This window comes from Leptopilina heterotoma, unplaced genomic scaffold (assembly GCF_015476425.1).
Source record: "Leptopilina heterotoma isolate Lh14 unplaced genomic scaffold, ASM1547642v1 Lhet_121, whole genome shotgun sequence".
Lineage (NCBI taxonomy): Eukaryota > Metazoa > Arthropoda > Insecta > Hymenoptera > Figitidae > Leptopilina > Leptopilina heterotoma.
Genome location: NW_025110839.1, coordinates 1,641,598 through 1,662,267, shown reverse-complemented (window position 1 = coordinate 1,662,267; position 20,670 = coordinate 1,641,598). Strand labels below are relative to the sequence as shown.

The following is a 20,670-nucleotide window of genomic DNA, read 5'->3' as shown; positions in this document are numbered from 1 at the left end:
AATGAGATAAATTAATAAGTTTTGTTCTTATTGATTAATTCTTTTCCTCTTTCTGGTAATATTTTTCTGTTAATCGGTGTAAAAATAATAATGATAGTAATTAAAAAAATAGTGTATCAAAAGTGTTTCTGTTTTCGTTTAAGCGTTAACTTTTGATAATAAAACGTAATATCGACAAGATTATCACAATGGCAATAATTCTCCCTCTTTCGGTAATTGACTTGCTGAGTCCTCGAGAATTTTTTGCGCTTCAATATAAGTTTCTGACTCCTTAAGATCCTCCTCGGTTTCGAGAATTTTTTTCAATTCCTCGTACGCTTTTGCTAGACGACGTTGACAATCAGGAACCATCATTAATGATTCCTGTAGCACTTCCTCTTGCTTTCGAATGTCATAGCCGTCTTTTCCTGCAAACGTTATTATCGATTTAGAAATATCACTTTTTTTATATATTTTAAAATTAGTTTTAATTTGTTTCTTTACAAAAGTTGGTGAAAAGAATAATTATTCTTTCTTCAGGGTTGCCACAGGTCAAGGAATTCAGGGAATTACTAACAAATTATTTAATGAATAATTTTACTTAAATATTTCAAAATTAATTCAATTTTTAAAGAGTTGCATTTATAATTTTCATAAATCTTAGTTGAACTTTAAGGGGAGACCCCACCTTAATTTTGACCCCTTTAAAATAAAATTATTAAAGGAGGTAATATTTTTTTTCTTGCATCATTTTTAACCTGAAAACATATAAGATGGTCAAAAATATTTAATTTTAATTTTTGAAGAGGTTAGAATTTTTTTCTTCTGACCTATTGCATATTATTGCAAATCCATGCGAGAAGTTGTTTAGAATGGTAAAATATGCATGGAAAAAAAATTTCGTGAAAAAATATTAAAAACTGTAAGAGAAGATCGATTTTTAATATTCAAATCTTTAAATTTTGCCGAAATTTCGGAAGTCCTGAACCTTTATTTTTTTCCAATTTGATGCTCTGAGTCGAAAAAACATAGTTAAAATTGACGATTAGCTCATTTTCATGGTAAAAACTATAAAAATCATGGCTTTTTGCATTTATTTCGGTATATATAAAGTATACCATAAAAGCTTCGGACTATGATTTTTATGGAATTTACCACGAAAATGAGCTAAATATAAATTTTAACAATGTTTTTTTAATAATAGCATCAAATTACGTAAATATACACAATTTGGAAAAAAATTAAAGATTTACGGCTTTCGAAATTTCGGCAAAATTTAAAGATTTGAATATTAAAAATCGATCTTCTCTTACAGTTTTTAATATTTTTTAACGAAAATTTTTTTCCATGCATATTTTACCATTCTAAACAACTTCTCGCATGGATTTGCAATAATATGCAATAGGTCAGAAGAAAAAAATTCTAACCTCTTCAAAAATTAAAATTAAATATTTTTGACCATCTTATATGTTTTCAGGTTAAAAATGATGCAAGAAAAAAAATATTACCTCCTTTAATAATTTTATTTTAAAGGGGTCAAAATTAAGGTGGGGTCTCCCCTTAAAATGTTTAAATATAAAATTTTAGAAAATTTAAATTTTGAATGAATTTAATTAGAAATTTTAAGTTAAAAACACTAAAAAAATGGAATTTTGGAGAAGTTACAAATGATTGCAGAAATTCAATTATTTTCAAAAGTAATAAAATTCTTAGCAAAATTTCACTTATTTTTAAAAATCTTCCTCAATTCAATGATTTTCAATATCTACTATTTCTATAAATTTGTCTAAAATAATTCAATTACTTAAAAGAATTTTAATAAAATTCAACTCAAACATTTAATTATTTTCATAAATAATAAAAATTTCACAGGAATTCAATTATTTACAAATTTTTTAAAAAATTTCTTCGCTGAAGTTCAACTATTTAAAAAAAATTTCAGTAAAATTCTTTGCAACAAGTTCAATTATTTTTAAAATTATAATAAAATTCTTTTTCAAAATTCAATTATTTTCAAAAATTAAAATAAAATTCTTGACAAAATTTCAATTATTTTCAAAAATTTCCCTTAATACCATTGTATTGTCTACTATTTTAATGAAATTTTCCAAATGAATTCAATTATTTAAAAAAAATTCTAATAAAATTCTTCGCAATAATTCAATATTTTTCATAAATAATAAAAATTTCACACAAATTCAATTATTTACAAATTTTTAAAAAAATTCTTTGCAATAATTTAATTATATTCATAAATAATAAATTTTTTATAAGCACTCCATTATTTTCATAATAATTTTATCATAAATAATAAATTTTAATAAAATTCTATATGAGAATTAAATTATTTTAAACACAATTTCAATTAAATTTCTCGAAAGAATTTCATAAAATTTCTATAAAATACTGCAAAATACAGGAATGCAATTATTTACAAATTTTAAAAAAATTTCTTATAAAATTCTTCACATAATTAACTTATTTTCATAAATATTAAATCTCATCGTAGAATTTTAATTATTTTTAATACAATTTTAATCGACTTTTTCGAAAAATGTAATTATTCTTAAAATTTTTATTAAAATTCGTTAAAAAATTCAATTATTTAAAAAATTTGTTGATATAATTCTATATGAGAATTCAATTTTAAGAAACATACAATGATTCAATAAATGATTTATTTTTGTATTTAAATAATTGAATTCTCTTAGAATTTTTTAATAAAAACTGATTTAAAAATGGATTTTGGTTAAAATTCTAGATAATAATTAAATATTAAAAATATTGTAGCGTGAATTTTTAGAAATAATTGTATTTTAAAAAGGTTTCAAATTAAAATTTTTGAAAATTTGAATTTTTTATACTTTTAACTAATAATTCTGTAGAATTAATTTTTTTGAAATAGTTTAATTAAATATTTTTTAAATGTTTTTATTTTCTTATATATATTTAATTAAAGAATTTCCGAATAATCGTGATTTCGTAAAATTGAATTGTAAACAAATGGAGTTGAAAATTCTTAAAGAACTTTTTCGAAAATTATTAAAAATAATTGATTGAAAGAATAATTTCCTTTAAAAATTGTAGGAAATAATAATTAAATTGAAATAATGCAAATAATTTTAAAGATGTTACAGTAACAATATTCTTGTTAATATAAAATAATGATTTTATCACTCGGTCATCTTTAATTATTATAAAACATGAAGAAATCAATTACTCCGAGGCGAAGACTTGGAGTGATCGATATCTTCATGTTTTATAATAAAAATATTCTAATAAGTTGTTCAATTTCAAAGAGGATTGAATTTGAAATTTTTGTAAATCTTAATTCTTATGGAAAAATAATAATGATTAATTATTATTATTTATGGTAAATAAAACTGTTGATGTTTTCGAATAATTTTACAATTAAAGAATTTTGTAAGTAAATGTAATGGAACATTCTTTTTAGTACCTATCTAATTATTTGTAGAGTGAATAATCAAAATATTCTTTAGGAACTTTAGGGTCAGGGAAAAAGTCAAAATTTTGTCTGGAAATCAGGAAAAAACAAAATTTAATTTTTGTGGCAACCATGTTCTTATTAAAGGGATTTTTTATTATTAATTATAATGATTTGATAAAATAATTCAAAACGTGCTTTCAGTTAATTAATTATTGCGCACTAGAATAAAAACTGAGAAGCGATAAAAATTGACAAAATTTACCTTGATCCTTATATTTTTGAATTCTCTCCCGTTGTTGTTCGGATTCTTTTTCGTAAGTTACTTTCTCTTTAGCTAAACGTTTGACAATTCCAGTTTTTATTTTCAATGTACGTATACGAGGATCGGACATGATTTTTAATTAAACGGCACAAAACTAAATATATTGTTTCAAAGATGAATTTTCGTTTATTGATTGTTCAGAGTGATTCTCGTATTCCTTATAAGGAAAATTTGAGATATTAAACGATGAGTAAGAGTAAGGGAAACTTGATTTAAAATGATAATACTTTTTTGGAGTATTGTAGGTTATGGCCATGTTACACATTTATCGGCAACAATCGGCAACGCTAAAAGAAATTGAAGTTGGCATCAAGCGAAAAATATCGAAAATATCCCATAATCGATATTTTCAAATTCTCCCGCTTCTCTTGAATTTATTTCCCCCTTGGTTTTGATTAAATATGTAACTTTTAGCAAATTATTATTTATTAACTTTAACTCTTTTTACAAAGAATATTAATATATTAATTATTAATAATTTATTTATTTATTGAATATTTACACTATTTTAAATTCTTCTTTCCGCGCGAAAATCGTGTCTTCGATCTTTTTCGAGATTAATAACGGCTAACTTTATTCTATTTATGTAAAGGCCTGCGTACAAGTATATTTAAAGACGTGATTTTTAAAACTATAATAGATTTCTTTTGTTCCACATAAGAACATAAAAAGAGACTATTGTGAACATGGAAAATTGTAATTGAGTAAAACTAAAATAAATTGAGTAATAACATAATTAACAGCAAACTGTTAATACCTAAAAGTGACAACCAGAGTAAAGAGCTACAAGCTTGTTTCCCATCTGTGTTATGTATTTCATGTTTTCATGCTGTTGGCAGGGAGTAAGACTAAGGAGACTGAACGGACTTCCGTTTTGTATGTCGAGCGGGAGACACGTTTTTCTGAGTTTTGTTCGTTTAATTGTTGATTACTTAGTATTAACTTTATTGTATTGAATTGTGCTTATATAAATACATCCTTAGGATCGTACTAAGGAAATAATATGTGTTCATAAAGAGGAATAAAATCCTTAATAGTTAACACACGAAGACTAATCCTCCAAATACTTCTTGGATCAAACATAACCTCATCTCGCCACGTGGATTGCTGAAAATCGAGACACCTGGCTGGACAAATTAACAGGTCTCCGTTCCACCAAGAAGAATATCACCATCAACTGATATTAGGATTAACCCTAAATTACAACAGAACTACATAAGGTCAATCTACGTCCACCTATTTTTACATACATTACATATCAAAGCGACAGAAATTGCCTTCAGCTCCTTTTACACATATTCCTTACGATATATATGCAATTTAATCGTTTTGTTTTTTGAGTACGTTTAGTCTGTTTGAGATTGCTGTTACAAAAAGATGATTCAATAAGCTGCATTGGATTGTGGCGGTCGGTCAAATGTATGTATTGCTTGTCAATTTCCTTTTCTGTATTTTTATTTTTGATCTTGTGAAGTAAATTGTTTGGCAGAGTTGCACTCGGTGCTGTTTTGGTAGAGAGCTGAGGCCAATCGGAGTAGATTCCTCATTTCAATTTGTTTCTTTCATAGGGAAAGTGAGAGGAGGGTGAGGAGTAGAGGAGAGAGAGTAAAGCAAGCAAACAGATAGATACTGTTTAGTTTGTGGTTCTTATATGCAGACTGAACTTATTTTTTTTTGTTTATTTAAATATTTCTCTCTTTCTAAAATTTACTTATTCTCGTCAGGTACTGAGATGTCTAACCAACCTGCTTGTTCGCGCGGAGTGCTCACCTCGGGTGGAGAAAGCGTACTTCCAGAACGAGACCAACAGGAAGGACTGTCGTCCTCATTAGTCTCGATTGATGACGGTGAAATACACGGTGATCTTTCCGGCATCCCCGAACCAACGCCTGGTCAAATATACGCTACATCAACTCCAGCTAAGAACCTAGATTTGCTTACCGGTATGAACATAACTCAATTCCCTGATATGTCCTCATCCCAAACACCCAAGCGCAAAAGAGTGAATCCTTCCCCCACCACTAATGCTCCCACACAGCACAATGATTCTGGTGAGTCGCTGAAGCAGACTGCTAAGAGGGCCAATAATATGGTGATGCTTGGTGATTTTGCCCATTCAGTGGGTGAACACTCAAAAACGATCTCTGACACGCCTACCATTATCGCGTCCCCCTCCATCCATGCTGGGCCTGACGAGGCATTGGTTACCCTTGCTGATCCTGCAGCCGACACCGTGAACTCGAACGAATACATTGTCTATGAGGAATCAGACCTGAATTGGCATAGCACTGGTACTATGTCCCTCTATACAGCCTTCAGTGCATCTCCCTTTGTTGTTTTCATTGAAAGTACGGTGTCGGGATTAAATCTCGGCAAGTTAGACCCTATCAAGGTCATTGATCTCCTTACTCCAATTGTCTCTGGGGGTAAACAAGTCTCACGAACCGGTATAAACCAGATTAAGGTCGAGTGTGAGCATTTTCAAAGTGCCAATGACCTAGTTTCCTCCGCCGCCCTTAGAAATGGTGGTTATAGGATGTTCATTCCTGACACCTTTCTCTATAAACGGGGTTTTACTGACTGGTTTCCTCCTGAGCGTTCGGTCAGGGATATAGTCAGAGTCAGTTCTCCTGAGGAATTGAAGAACATAACCTGTATTAAAAGGCTGGTGCGACCACCAAACATTATTACCAACAGAGTTGAGTTCTCCTTCAACAGTCTCACTGTCCCAAGATTCATCACAGTCGGAGGATTCTCAATCCAAATCACCCCGGTGATTCAAAGACCCCGTAGATGCTTTAGGTGCCAGAGGTTCTGTCACACCAAGAACCAATGCAGGTCTACCTACCCCTCATGTGAGCATTGCTCAGGTAGACACCTCACAGACTTGTGTCCTTATAAAGAACTGCCACCATGCTGTAAGAATTGTAAGAGAGAACATGTCGCCTCATCGAACCTGTGCCCCATCTTTAAGATGGAGTTCGGGATCTTGAAATTGAGATATACAACAAATTGCAATCGCTCTGAGGCAAAGGCGATGTTTTTTGCGGAAAATCCAGATCTTGATGGAGTCATTCATTCTAGGAATGACTCCCTCATAGTTGCCCCCCCTCTCCCTGATGGACTCGTTGAACCTGAACCCACATATGCTGCTTCGGATAAGGCTGACCCTCGAGGGGAGGAACTCCCTTCTACCTCTCAACAAAAGACATTAAATCTCTCTTCCTTAAAATTGAATCTTCCACCGTGTACAACGGAACAACTCACTGCAGTAGATACATTAATTGCTTTAAATAGATCGAACTCTGATTTACTAGGAACTATACAAGAAAATCTGGCCTCTCCTATCTCTCAGTTGAGATCACTCGAGGATGAGTTAAACGAATACCTCAACCACTGAGGATCGTGGAGTAATGATGATCAGTATTGAGGGATCATAATTAATTTCAAATAATTTGTGTTGTTTATTGGAAAAGGGAACAATGAGAAAATTTGGTCTTTTTATATCCTTAAATTGCATGGTACTATTACTTTTTCTTTTTAACTGCATGTCCTTATCTTAGTTTCATATGAATGCACTCCCAATATAATTGGGTGGTTGGTTTGTTACATTTTTTTTCTTTTCTGTACGTTTGTTTCTGTTGTTCTCTCCCTTTTTTTATTGTTTTTGCGTTCTACTTACTAATTAATTTTGTCCTGAATGAATGAAGGATTGCATGTTTCTAATTTCCGACTGCCACAACAGTCCTTGATTTGAGTCATAATACACTCACGTAAAACGCCTAAACTTATATTTTCTGATTAAGAAAAATAAATAAATAAATAAATAAACAAAAATTTTTAAAAATTAAAAAATAAATAAATAAATAAATTAAAAGGAAGGAGGAAGGAAGGAGGAAGAAAAGAGAAAGAAAAAAAAACAAAACCGTTTTTTGTTCTTGGTGTAAGGTTTTTGATTAGTGTTGTTCTCTGATTTTTCTTTTTTCTTTTTTTTCTCTTCTTTTTTTGGAAAGAAGGGAGAAAAGTTTGAGCCGCTTATTGTTGTAAAATTTAGGCTACTTAATTGTTATACTTCTCCTTTTAATTTTATTTTTAGTTAATTCTGTTCTTCCCTCCTTGTTTATTTTTGTCTTGGTTTGTGTTTCATCCCCATTTCTTTGCTTATTTGAGCATCCTTGGTCTCTTCCATCCTAAGTCGTTGCTTACTACTAAATATTACATTCTTACAAATTATATGAGTTAAGCTTTTATTTTTGTCTATTTTCATTGATAGGATGTCCTCTGCTGTCGGCCGTAGAGGCCTGCGTTATGGTAACTGGAATGCACACAGTGTCCTGAATAAGAAACCAGAAATCGAGTCATTGCTTCACACCCACAAGTTAGACATACTAATAGTTACAGAAACCTGGCTCACGAATAAGGTCCCAGTGTGGCAAATTAGAGGCTATCTCACCTTCCGTCATGATCGAAGGAGTGATCACCCGGGGGGTGGGGTGATGATTTTGGTTAAACAGGACCTAGCTGTTTCCCCTATTATAATTTCAAACTTAACACAGAGACATCTTGATTGTGTGGGAATAAATATCATCACAACCCAATTCAAAGTCCAAATCCTGGGAATATATGCACCCCCAAACATTAAAGTTCCAATGAAACAATGGACCGATCTTATCGAGAACTGTTCTTCTCAACATCCGATTATCTTTCTGGGTGATTTTAATGCACATTCTTGGACCTGGGGTTCCCCCTATTGCAACTTGAGGGGCAACGATCTCACCCAGTTAATTGAAGATTACGATCTGGTTCCGCTGAATGACTCTCTTCCAACTTTTGTTGGTGGTGATGGCAGGAACAGTAGTAATATCGACCTGATTTTCGTCTCCACGCGGTTGTGTCAGTTTTCCCGCTTTGAGGTGGTTGAGGAGACTTACTCCTCGGATCACTACCTGATTGTTGCTGATCTGGATCTTCTCCCTAAATACATCAAATCCACAACTAATCGACTTAACCTTAAAAAAGTAGATTGGACCGAATTTTGCTCTCGGATTGATTCTTCCGTCGAGACCCTCGAATACAGTCTCAATGAAAACAATCAACCTCTAGAAACCTATAAACTATTTATAGAAAAGATAATTCAGTGTTTGACGGACTCGGGGGCATACTTTCCTTCACGCTTGAGGGGCACACGTAAGTCTCAACCCCTGTGGTGGGATGAAGAGTGTGACCAGGCTCTGGTGCGGAGGAGGGTTGCCAGGAAGGAGTTCATTCGGCTTCAGACAAACACCAATCGTTTGAGATTTAACGAAATAGATAATGAGGTTAAGTGGTTTCTTAGAAATAAAAAGAAAGTTGCCTTTGTTGAATTTTGTAATAACATCAGCCCTACAATGGGAATGAGTCATATATGGTCCAAGGTCAAAGCATTTGCTACGGCCACCCAACCCCTGAGAACGGGGATTTCTACTGACCCTAACTCTGAAATTTTTATAAAATTACAGAATGACCTTGTCCAGGAGGAAGTCCTGCCAACACTGCTCCCACTGCTTACTAACTTTAACGGCGACTCTCTGATCAATAATCCTTTTTCTAAAATTGAATTTCACAATGCTATAAACAGCATTAAAAAAAATACCTCACCCGGCCCAGATTCTATCACATATGATATCCTAAAAAAACTTCCGCTTAAAGCTAAACAATTCCTACTATCGCTTTTCAATATATTTTTTACTAAATCAATATTCCCGGAATCATGGAGAGATACTAGAGTAGTCTTCTTGCCCAAACCTCAGGGAAAGGGTTATCGCCCCATTTCTCTCACATCAAATGTCTGCAAACTTTTTGAAAAAATTATTCAGAAGAGACTCGAACATCATGTCGAATTTTACGATGGGATTCCTATGAATCAGTTTGGATTTAGGAGGGGAAGGTCGACGACGGACTGCGTTTCGGTCTTTGTAACTGATGTTACTAAGGGTTTTACTAACCGAGAACATACATTCGCATTAGCGGTCGATTTAAAGGGAGCATTTTCTAATATCCTTCCACAATCTATTTATAATAGATTAATGGAACTGGGAACTCCTGCAAGAATAATCAATTTTATCTCTTTTATTATTACGGCTAAACATTTATACTTTGATTCCGAAAGTGAAAAATCTAGAGATTCTTTTATTGGTGTACCACAAGGTGGAGTTTTGTCCCCGTTGTTATTTAATCTGTCGTTGAGCAGGATTGGTGAGGTTGTTCCTGGTGCAGTCAAGTGGTTGATGTTTGCTGATGACCTACTTCTGTACATCACATCTAAGGATCTCCAATCCTCCCTCCGTCTCCTGGAAAAAACTATTTTGGATTTGACACCTTGGCTCGCAGAAGTGGGCCTGTCCATATCCCCGGGAAAGTCCCAGCTGACTATCTTCACAAGATCAAATGAGAATTTCGAAAATTGTTTTATTGAAATCGAAAATTCCACGGTCACAGCACAATCTGAATTGACTTACTTGGGTATAATTCTGGACAGAAAACTCGGTTGGCAGAAACACGTAAGGGAAATTTCGCAGAAGGCGACCAAAACGCTTAATGTAATCAAATCAATGTCTAGGATCTCTTGGGGGGCGAGCCCGTCATCACTGCTCACCGTATTCAAGGGGTTAACTCGCTCACATCTTGAATGGGGTAGCCAGTTCTTTGCCGAGTCGGCCCAGAATGGTCTGAGGTCTTTAGATCGGATCCAAAATCAGGCCTTGCGAACTATTCTCGGTTGCATGAGGTCAACACCGATTGGAATACTCCTTTCTGAGGCTAATATCCCACCACTATCTTTGCGAAGATCTCTTATCAACAGGCGTCATATGATCCGCAATCTGTCCTGGACTTTAAATCCACTTTTCACAAAATTACAATGTTTACAAAATAGAATCAACCTGAACAACCAAAATTCTAATCCCTCTCCAATAATTCGACTGCCTCTGTTGACGGCGTTTGGGGATGTATCCCAGATTATGGGTAGGTGCGGCAGGACCAAAAAGCCCTCCCTCCGATTTGAGATGACCTGGAACGATCTCATTAGAGATGTTGATGTCGACCTCCAGATTGGTCTGGAGATCAAATCACATGTCTCGCCGGCACAGGCCTTTTCTGAATTGCTTCTGGCCAAGTACGAGGATTTCACTGACATTTATACCGATGGATCACATGATCCAGTTAAGAGCACTTCGGGTGCTAGCTTTGTCATTCCAAAACTAAATATAAATTTCAGTGTTCGTTTGAGCGGTCTCATGCTGATAGATACATGCGAGCTTTATGCTATCCTCTCAGCCGTTAAGGAGGCTGTCCAACAGAACCTGGACAATATACTGATTATTTCTGACTCACAGAATGCCCTCAATGAAATTAAATATCGTTTCATTAACCCCTCGCCACACCCTTTACTAAAGAGAATCATGAAGGAGATCAATGCCCTTCTGGATAGAGGCAGTTTAGTCTCGTTCATTTGGATCCCCTCTCACTCGGGTATCCGGGGCAACGAACTTGCTGATGGTTGGGCTCGTAATGCCCTATCCCTCCCCTTTGGTAATCTTCAGGGTGGCCCTCCTGGCGATCTTCTTCGGCTGATTGGCAGGGATTATGAACATTGGCTGAATCTCACATGGCCCTATTCCTTCTCCACTCCTCTAACAAATAAATACTTTAATCACATCACAGTTAAAACAAAAAGGCCTTGGTTCCGGGGTGTCGAGACATCAAGGAGAAATATCAATACTATAACTCGACTACGTACTTCGCACATCTGCACGGGAGAGCACTTCGCCCGAATGGGATGGACCTTACCTCTGGAGTGCCCTTGTGGCAATGACTTTAAATCGTTAATTCATTTATTTAAAGACTGTCCTTTGCTCTCTGCTCAGAGGCCAGCCCTCGAGGCATTTCTGTTGAAAAGGTTGCCACAATTCAATTTTGATGAGTTTAATATTGACCAACTAATTTACAATCCAGATCTTGAAATAACAGTTAATATCGGTAAATTCTTTTCGAGTGGGAACATGATTATATGATATAAATTTCAAAGATATCTGATTTCAAATAAATTAAAATTTAAAATTGTAATTAGTTTTGGACTTTCTGGATGGGCTCTTTAATTGAAGCGAGTTGAATTGTATACTTAAAATTCCTATAACTTTTTCCTCTCACTATGGCAGTCGACTAGAATAATAGTAATGCTCGCTTTGGATTCCTGAATTAATTTTCATCGCAAAATACCTTACAACAATGGATATATCTTACTGATCTATAATTGTGCCAACAGAAATTTTGTTTCCTTTTTTTTTAAAAAGAAAAGAATTAAAAACGCACAAACCTCGCGCCACTACTATCATTGGCGTCAACAACAGAAGGACGCACACACGCCTCCTCAACCAACCAACACTAGTCATAACGGATCTAATGGAAATCACTGGCCGATGTATGGGTCGCAGCTAACGGCTCTGTAATAGTCGTCAATCGAGTAATCGCTTACTACAAGCCTGACTAACTTTGGACTGAAATAAAACTAACTACTAGGACAATTCTAATATAAAAACTCCGGATTAATACGTTCAATTATTAATCAATTAATAGTACTGGCTATTTGTATATACAAGAGGCCATTTAAACAAAAGAAGAAGAAGAAGAAGGAGACTGAACTAATGCTATGGAAGTGAAACCATTCGTCGCATTGAAACTATACGTAAGACCGAAAATTATGGTTTTCGCGCATGCGCACGTGCAATACATTTGTCTGTCTTTCTCAGTAACTCAGATAACTGAGAAAATCATGACAAGCTACAAGTTGAGAAGGTTATGTTTAATGTTTGTGAATGTTGTGCGTTTCAGGAATATTATTAATAATAACTATTAATAAATTTAAAAAAATTAATTTAATAAATATATATGTGCATACAAAAATATATACTAAAGAGTGTATATTTTGCAGTGATAAGTAATATATTAATAATATAATGACATATTTATAAATGTTCAGAATAAATTTTTTTGGTATATAACTACAGCGGCGTGAAGTTGGCACAACAACTAGAGAAAATTAATATTTAATTAATTGAATTCGTTTGGTAATCGTATGGTAGTGTATGGTAGTCAGTTTTTTTTGTTTGGTAGCGAAAATTGAAAGATTTATTTAAGTTTTAAGTTTGGCGTGCTAATTTCACGATAGCACTGCAAATACAATTTTTTGTAAAATAAAAACTGGAAACCGTTTGGTAGTCGTTTGGTAGTGATTGGTAACTACTTCCTGACTTTTGGTAATACAAACTGCAGAAAATATAACATTAAAAAAAATTAACAAAATATAATACACAGAGTAACGTGCTACCCGTGCTACACAATACTGCGCATGCGCACAACGGTCGGCCATGTTTATCAACAGGGAAATTCAAACTATATAAGTATGTCTTTTAGTACGACGACAAAATTATTTAATTTAATCAAAATAATAATAATAATACCTTCTACTTAATAAATAAATGTTACTTAATTATTAACTTAATTTTTAAATAAACAAAGAATTTTTAAATAAATAATTTACTTCCCTGCGCGTTTGCTTAAGAATTGTTGTGCATCAAAAATTCTTTTTTCCCTCTAATTCTAACCTTATGATGATGATTGGTATTGAATATTAAACGATTGTTAATAAACAATTCATTAATAAATAAACAATTTTTACAAAAAAAAAAAATTTATTTCCTGCGTGCTAGCTTAAAAATTGTTGTGCATCAAAAATTCTTTTTTCCCTCTAATTCTAAACTTATGCTGATGATTGGTAGTAAAAATTCAACGATTGTTAATAAACAATTCATAAATAAATAAACAATTTTTACAAAAAAAAAAATTTATTTCCTGCCTGCTAGCTTAAAAATTGTTGTGCATGAGAAATTCTTTTTTCCCTCTAATTCTTAGCTTATGCTTATGATTGGTATTGAATATTAAACGATTGTTAATAAACAATTCATAAATAAATAAACAATTTTTTCAAAAAAAAATTATTTTCCTGCGTGCTAGCTTAAAAATTGTTGTGCATCAAAAATTCTTTTTTCCCTCTAATTCTTAGCTTACGCTTATGATTGGTAGTAAAAGTTCAACGATTGTTAATAAACAATTAATAAATAAATAAACAATTTTTACAAAAAAAAAAATTATTTTCCTGAGTGCTAGCTTAATAATTGTTGTGCATCAAAAATTCTTTTTTTCCTCTAATTCTTAACTTATGCTGATGATTGGTAGTAAAAATTCAACGATTGTTAATAAACAATTCATAAATAAATAAACAATTTTTTCAAAAAAAAAATTATTTTCCTGAGTGCTAGCTTAAAAATTGTTGAGCATGAGAAATTCTTTTTTCCCTCTAATTCTTAGCTTATGCTTATGATTGGTATTGAATATTAAACGATTGTTAATAAACAATTCATTAATAAATAAACAATTTTTACAAAAAAAAATTTATTTCTCTGAGTGCTAGCTTAAAAATTGTTGTGCATCAAAAATTCTTTTTTTCCTCTAATTCTTAACTTATGCTGATGATTGGTAGTAAAAATTCAACGATTGTTAATAAACAATTCATAAATAAATAAACAATTTTTTCAAAAAAAAATTATTTTCCTGCGTGCTAGCTTAAAAATTGTTGTGCATCAAAAAATTTTTTTTCCCTCTAATTCTAAAATTATGCTGATGATTGGTAGTAAAAATTCAACGATTGTTAATAAACAATTCATAAATAAATAAACAATTTTTTCAAAAAAAAATTATTTTCCTGAGTGCTAGCTTAAAAATTGTTGTGCATCAAAAATTCTTTTTTTCCTCTAATTCTTAACTTATGCTGATGATTGGTAGTAAAAATTCAACGATTGTTAATAAACAATTCATAAATAAATAAACAATTTTTTCAAAAAAAAATTATTTTCCTGCGTGCTAGCTTAAAAATTGTTGTGCATCAAAAATTTTTTTTTCCCTCTAATTCTAAAATTATGCTGATGATTGGTAGTAAAAATTCAACGATTGTTAATAAACAATTCATAAATAAATAAACAATTTTTTCAAAAAAAAATTATTTTCCTGAGTGCTAGCTTAAAAATTGTTGTGCATCAAAAATTCTTTTTTCCCTCTAATTCTAAACTTATGCTGATGATTGGTAGTAAAAATTCAACGATTGTTAATAAACAATTCATAAATAAATAAACAATTTTTACAAAAAAAAAATTTATTTCCTGCTTGCTAGCTTAAAAATTGTTGTGCATGAGAAATTCTTTTTTCCCTCTAATTCTTAGCTTATGCTTATGATTGGTATTGAATATTAAACGATTGTTAATAAACAATTCATAAATAAATAAACAGTTTTTACAAAAAAAAAAATTTATTTCCTGCGTGCTAGCTTAAAAATTGTTGTGCATCAAAAATTCTTTTTTCCCTCTAATTCTAAACTTATGCTTATGATTGGTAGTAAAAGTTCAACGATTGTTAATAAACAATTAATAAATAAATAAACAATTTCTTCAAAAAAAAATTATTTTCCTGAGTGCTAGCTTAAAAATTGTTGTGCATCAAAAATTCTTTTTTCCCTCTAATTCTTAGCTTACGCTTATGATTGGTAGTAAAAGTTCAACGATTGTTAATAAACAATTAATAAATAAATAAACAATTTTTACAAAAAAAAAATTATTTTCCTGAGTGCTAGCTTAAAAATTGTTGTGCATCAAAAATTCTTTTTTTCCTCTAATTCTTAACTTATGCTGATGATTGGTAGTAAAAATTCAACGATTGTTAATAAACAATTCATAAATAAATAAACAATTTTTTCAAAAAAAAAATTATTTCCTGCGTGCTAGCTTAAAAATTGTTGTGCATCAAAAATTCTTTTTTCCCTCTAATTCTAAACTTATGCTAATGATTGGTAGTAAAAATTCAACGATTGTTAATAAACAATTAATAAATAAATAAACAATTTTTACAAAAAAAAAAATTATTTTCCTGAGTGCTAGCTTAAAAATTGTTGTGCATCAAAAATTCTTTTTTCCCTCTAATTCTAAACTTATGCTGATGATTGGTAGTAAAAATTCAACGATTGTTAATAAACAATTCATAAATAAATAAACAATTTTTTCAAAAAAAAAATTATTTCCTGCGTGCTAGCTTAAAAATTGTTGTGCATCAAAAATTCTTTTTTCCCTCTAATTCTAAACTTATGCTGATGATTGGTAGTAAAAATTCAACGATTGTTAATAAACAATTAATAAATAAATAAACAATTTTTACAAAAAAAAAAATTATTTTCCTGAGTGCTAGCTTAAAAATTGTTGTGCATCAAAAATTCTTTTTTCCCTCTAATTCTAAACTTATGCTGATGATTGGTAGTAAAAATTCAACGATTGTTAATAAACAATTCATAAATAAATAAACAATTTTTTCAAAAAAAAATTATTTTCCTGAGTGCTAGCTTAAAAATTGTTGTGCATCAAAAATTCATTTTTCCCTCTAATTCTAAACTTATGCTGATGATTGGTAGTAAAAATTCAACGATTGTTAATAAACAATTCATAAATAAATAAACAATTTTTTCAAAAAAAAATTTATTTCCTGCGTGCTAGCTTAAAAATTGTTGTGCATCAAAAATTCTTTTTTCCCTCTAATTCTAAACTTATGCTGATGATTGGTAGTAAAAATTCAACGATTGTTAATAAACAATTCATAAATAAATAAACAATTTTTTCAAAAAAAAATTATTTTCCTGCGTGCTAGCTTAAAAATTGTTGTGCATCAAAAATTCTTTTTTCCCTCTAATTCTTAGCTTACGCTTATGATTGGTAGTAAAAGTTCAACGATTGTTAATAAACAATTCATAAATAAATATATAATTTTTACAAAAAAAAATTTATTTCTCTGAGTGCTATAGCCATCGTAATTTTCGTGTTCTTAACACTAAAAAATTTGAGGTTAACCTCTGACAATATACTAATATTCCAGTAGTACCAACCATATGTTGACTATGATGTGTAATGATTTTGATTACTTTTTAAAAAAATTATTTAAATACATTTTTTAATATTTAAGCCTTAAAAAATTTTATTATTATTTTTTTTACATCTTTTTTGAATGTTTTTTTTCTTTTAATAAAATAAATATATAGGTTTTTTGATTAAAATTAGGAAACTGAAATTCTCTTTTTGAGGTTGCAAACATGCATTGGGAGCTATGGGATCAATCTTTTCCCTCTGAGCCTTAGCTTATGCTGATGATTGGTATTGAAAATTCAACGATTGTTAATAAACAATTTATAAATAAATAAATAGTTTTTACTTAAATAATTTAATTTTTTCATGGGTTTAAGTATGGTGGAACAGTTGAATAGTTGAATACAAGTTACCAATCAGATGATTGGATTTCTTGAAAACATATTTTGATTGGTCAATTCTATTAAAGATTCTTCTGTTCCGTCTACATAGGAATGCAGCCTTCATGAAAAGACTGCCTTAAGGACAACGTGTTTGTGAATCAACCTTAAAAATCTCACATGTTTTGGGTTTCCCATTGTGGAAAGAGTTTTAAATTCGTTGACGCATTTTTTAATTCGTAATTTTATTGTATTTGTGAACATTTGTTATTTAAGATTTCTCATCAGGTGCAGTCATATTGATTTAATTTTGTTTGTAATTATAATAGTTAACCATTTATTTGAAAATGTGATTAATTTTACTGTCTTTGCCGAAGTTAAGCACGTGGATACATTCGAGGATTTAAGTTATAATTTTTATTGCTTGTTTCCAGTAAGTATATTAAATTTAATAATTGAATCAAACTTATTGCTTTAGTCTGTTTGTATATCATTTTTTCAAATTCTAATGTAGGGGAGACCGGGGCGTAATGGCTAAGGGGCGTAATGAATAATTGTAATTTGTTTAAAAACAGTAAATTGTAATAATTTCGCACAATAGACAAGTTATTGTACTTGGTATACTGCAAGTTTGTCGGAAGTTTCATTAATATTTATTCATTATTGTAAGAAATATAGTAGAAAAACTATTTTTGACATACGAAAGTAACTTTTCAAAATTTTCGTTTTTTCGTTCTATTTTTTTCAAAAATAGCTTTAAAAAAAAAACTGAAATGAGGTTTCGATCTTGACACGTTTGTTTTTAAGGGACAATTCGAGATTTTTGATTCACACTTCCGGTATTGTTAAAAATAAGCCAAATATTTGCCGAGTACCCCCGGGGCGTAATGGCTAGTTTTTCCCGGGGCGTGTTGGCTAATGCAATACGCTATGTATAAAAAGCAACCTACCATATCGGCGAAGTGTAGGTTTGTTTTCGCGATTGCTTGTCACTTAGTTTAGGTATGTTTAGGTGTTTTTAACAAAATTTTAAAGCTTTGGTCTAAAATTTACAAATAGTAGATTTCAAGCTACGATTTTAATGAGAAATTACAAAAAAAATTGAGAGAGTGCCAATATCACAGAATATTATTGAAAAAGCGATAGTTGAAGTATTGCTGAATAAAAATAGCATTCACGGAATACCCAGGAACCTTAATTTACAATATGCAATAAGATTGGAAACTGTAGATAATAATTAGCAATCATTATTCATTACGCCCCGGGAGTTATCCATTACGCCCCGGCTCGGGCCGTATTTTGGAGCTCTGCATTGCTCCAGAAAAACTGTTGTAGAATAAAAAGTAAGAGTAATATCGGGACGTTTGTAGTCTTAAAAGAAAGCTGAGATACCAGAGTAACTTTTCTGGAAGATAAACATTCAATTAGAACAAAACTGTCCGAGTAAAACAACAAAGAGTGAAAAGTTAGCCATTACGCCCCGGTCTCCCCTACTTTTATGGAATTTGTAGATTTCTAACCTGTTTAGTGCGTTCTACACTTGGACATCTGTCATGTAGCTTACAGAATTGACACTACTCAACATTTGCAAGGTAATTTTTGTAAAGATAATTTTATATTTTATAATAAATTAACTGATATCGAATGGGGAACTTATTTTTTTTTGTGAGGTACAACTAGCATTTCCATTTTTTTGCAAGTTTGCAATGTATACTTGAATCTAGAGGTAATTTTTTTTATTTTGACACGAGGTTGCTGCAAACTTTGTGATGTATAACAACTTATGTATAATCCGCTTATTTCTTGAAAAACATATTCTCTTAAGAAAACACATAATTTGTTTAAATATATGATCGATTTATTTGATTTTGAGATAGAGAACTATTGAAATTTGGTTAAATGAAGACAGGTCAACCTAATTATTATTTGCGACTAGCTAAATTATCATTTCCATGCCTCAGAAATTTTTTTTCTTTTGCTAAATATTTATTTTAATAGTGGAAGTCATTTGAAAAATTTTCTCTTTCAAATTTTTCAAAAAAATAAAATATTTGAAATTTTTGTTGTGGGTTTTCCAAAAATTCTAGAATTTCTGGGATTGTTGAAAAATCCGTGACAAAAAATATATGTTATTGCTTTCCCCGACTTTTAACATTACACTGAAAAAAATCTAATTGATTCAAATAATCGATTAATTACTATTAATTACTATTAATTATTATTGACTATTATCAATTAAATATTTATTCGAATCAAATCATATTTATTGGAGTAAATTAATTGGTATTTGATTCTAATACTGAAATTGTTGGTTCAAATACCATTTAATTGCTTTTAATAAATATTATTTGATTCAAGTAAATATTTAATTGATATTTAAATTAATAAATTTTTTTTCAGTGTAAAGTAAATAATTACTGAAAGTAAAAATTTACGTTGAAAAAACGTTGGTATCTTCAGTTTCATAAAAACTTTGAAAACTCGTATAATTAGCCAAAGTTCAAAAATTTTTTTCTGCAACATTAAACAATTCTTTTGCAATATTATAAAAACATGCCTTTACTCAACTCAATTTTTTAATGGTAAATACATGTAAAAAAAATTTTATTTCGAACGTACATTAACTGTATGTAACTGTTAGAAATTCAATGGTCATATTTTCGACCACTTTTCTCTTTAAATATTTAATAAATTGAGCTGAAATTTTGTAAGAAAGTCTAAAATATAATAAAGAAGGGCAGTGATGTGCGAAAGTTTTTATAATTTAAAAATAAATTATAATAAAACACTTTGAAATCGGTAAAAAAGAAAAATTGATTAGAAGTGACTGTGACAACTGATGATTTTAAAGTAATATGTAATAGTTAATTTTAAAGATATTTAAAATTTTGCACATCACTGCCCTTGTTTATTATTATATATGACTTTCATACAAAATTTTAGCTCAATTTATTAAATATTCAAAGAAAAAAGTAGTCGAAAAAATTACTATTGAGAACCTAACAATCATATGCTGTTAATAGAAAAAAATTAATTTGAAACTTAAATTTTAAGAAATAGAAGTCTATACTAATAATTTAATACGTAAATTTAAAATAAGTATTCTTTATATAACACAAATATAATTTATAATTGTTTTTATTTTCGTAGATGCCTCGAAAAGCTAAAGTTGACGTTTCGGAAGCTGTTGATGCTATTTGCATTTATGGAGATGAATTGAGATGTGAAAAATTACCACCATATACAAATGAGTTCTACACGAAAGTTTCAGCTTGTTTACAGAATAAATGGACTCGACATGACGTTTATATAAATTTGAGAGAAAATAGAAGACAATTGCGGACGAAGGTTTTTGAAAAATTGGGGATAGAAAACATCTATGAGAAAAGAGAATTGTGCACTGATTCGTTAGAACCCAGTGATGATCCATCGGAACCGGATGAAAAGTCAAATGAAAATTTAAATGGTTCATCATTGTTCTCTACGCCATTGTTAGATGGAGAAGAATTTTTCGACTTCGTGATTCAGAAGGAAATCTGGAATAAAATC

General features: G+C 30.7%; 2 protein-coding genes across 4 annotated transcripts; one reads left to right on the top strand and one right to left on the bottom strand.

Moving 5' to 3' along the window:
- Positions 1-33: 33 nt before the first annotated feature.
- On the bottom strand, positions 34-4,029 carry LOC122511412 (tubulin-specific chaperone A). Its single transcript, XM_043626619.1, has 2 exons — positions 3,690-4,029; positions 34-407 (listed from the first exon to the last, which is right to left on the bottom strand). The coding sequence occupies exons 1-2, from the start codon at positions 3,817-3,819 to the stop codon at positions 184-186; spliced, it is 354 nt and encodes a 117-aa protein (XP_043482554.1). The 5' UTR covers positions 3,820-4,029; the 3' UTR covers positions 34-183.
- Positions 4,030-4,430: 401 nt separating this feature from the next.
- Positions 4,431-13,476, top strand: LOC122511333. 3 transcript variants are annotated; one of them, XM_043626503.1, is made up of 3 exons: positions 4,979-5,168; positions 5,474-5,692; positions 12,052-13,476. In XM_043626503.1, exons 2-3 carry the CDS (start codon positions 5,482-5,484, stop codon positions 12,222-12,224), a joined length of 384 nt encoding a protein of 127 aa, XP_043482438.1. In that variant the 5' UTR covers positions 4,979-5,168; positions 5,474-5,481; the 3' UTR covers positions 12,225-13,476. The 3 variants fall into 3 exon arrangements, 2 of the variants coding, with proteins under 2 accessions (XP_043482438.1, XP_043482430.1); XR_006302505.1 differs by lacking the exons at positions 4,979-5,168; positions 5,474-5,692 and adding an exon at positions 4,431-4,969 and having other exon boundaries at positions 12,052-12,188; XM_043626495.1 differs by having other exon boundaries at positions 4,979-5,692.
- Positions 13,477-20,670: the final 7,194 nt, after the last annotated feature.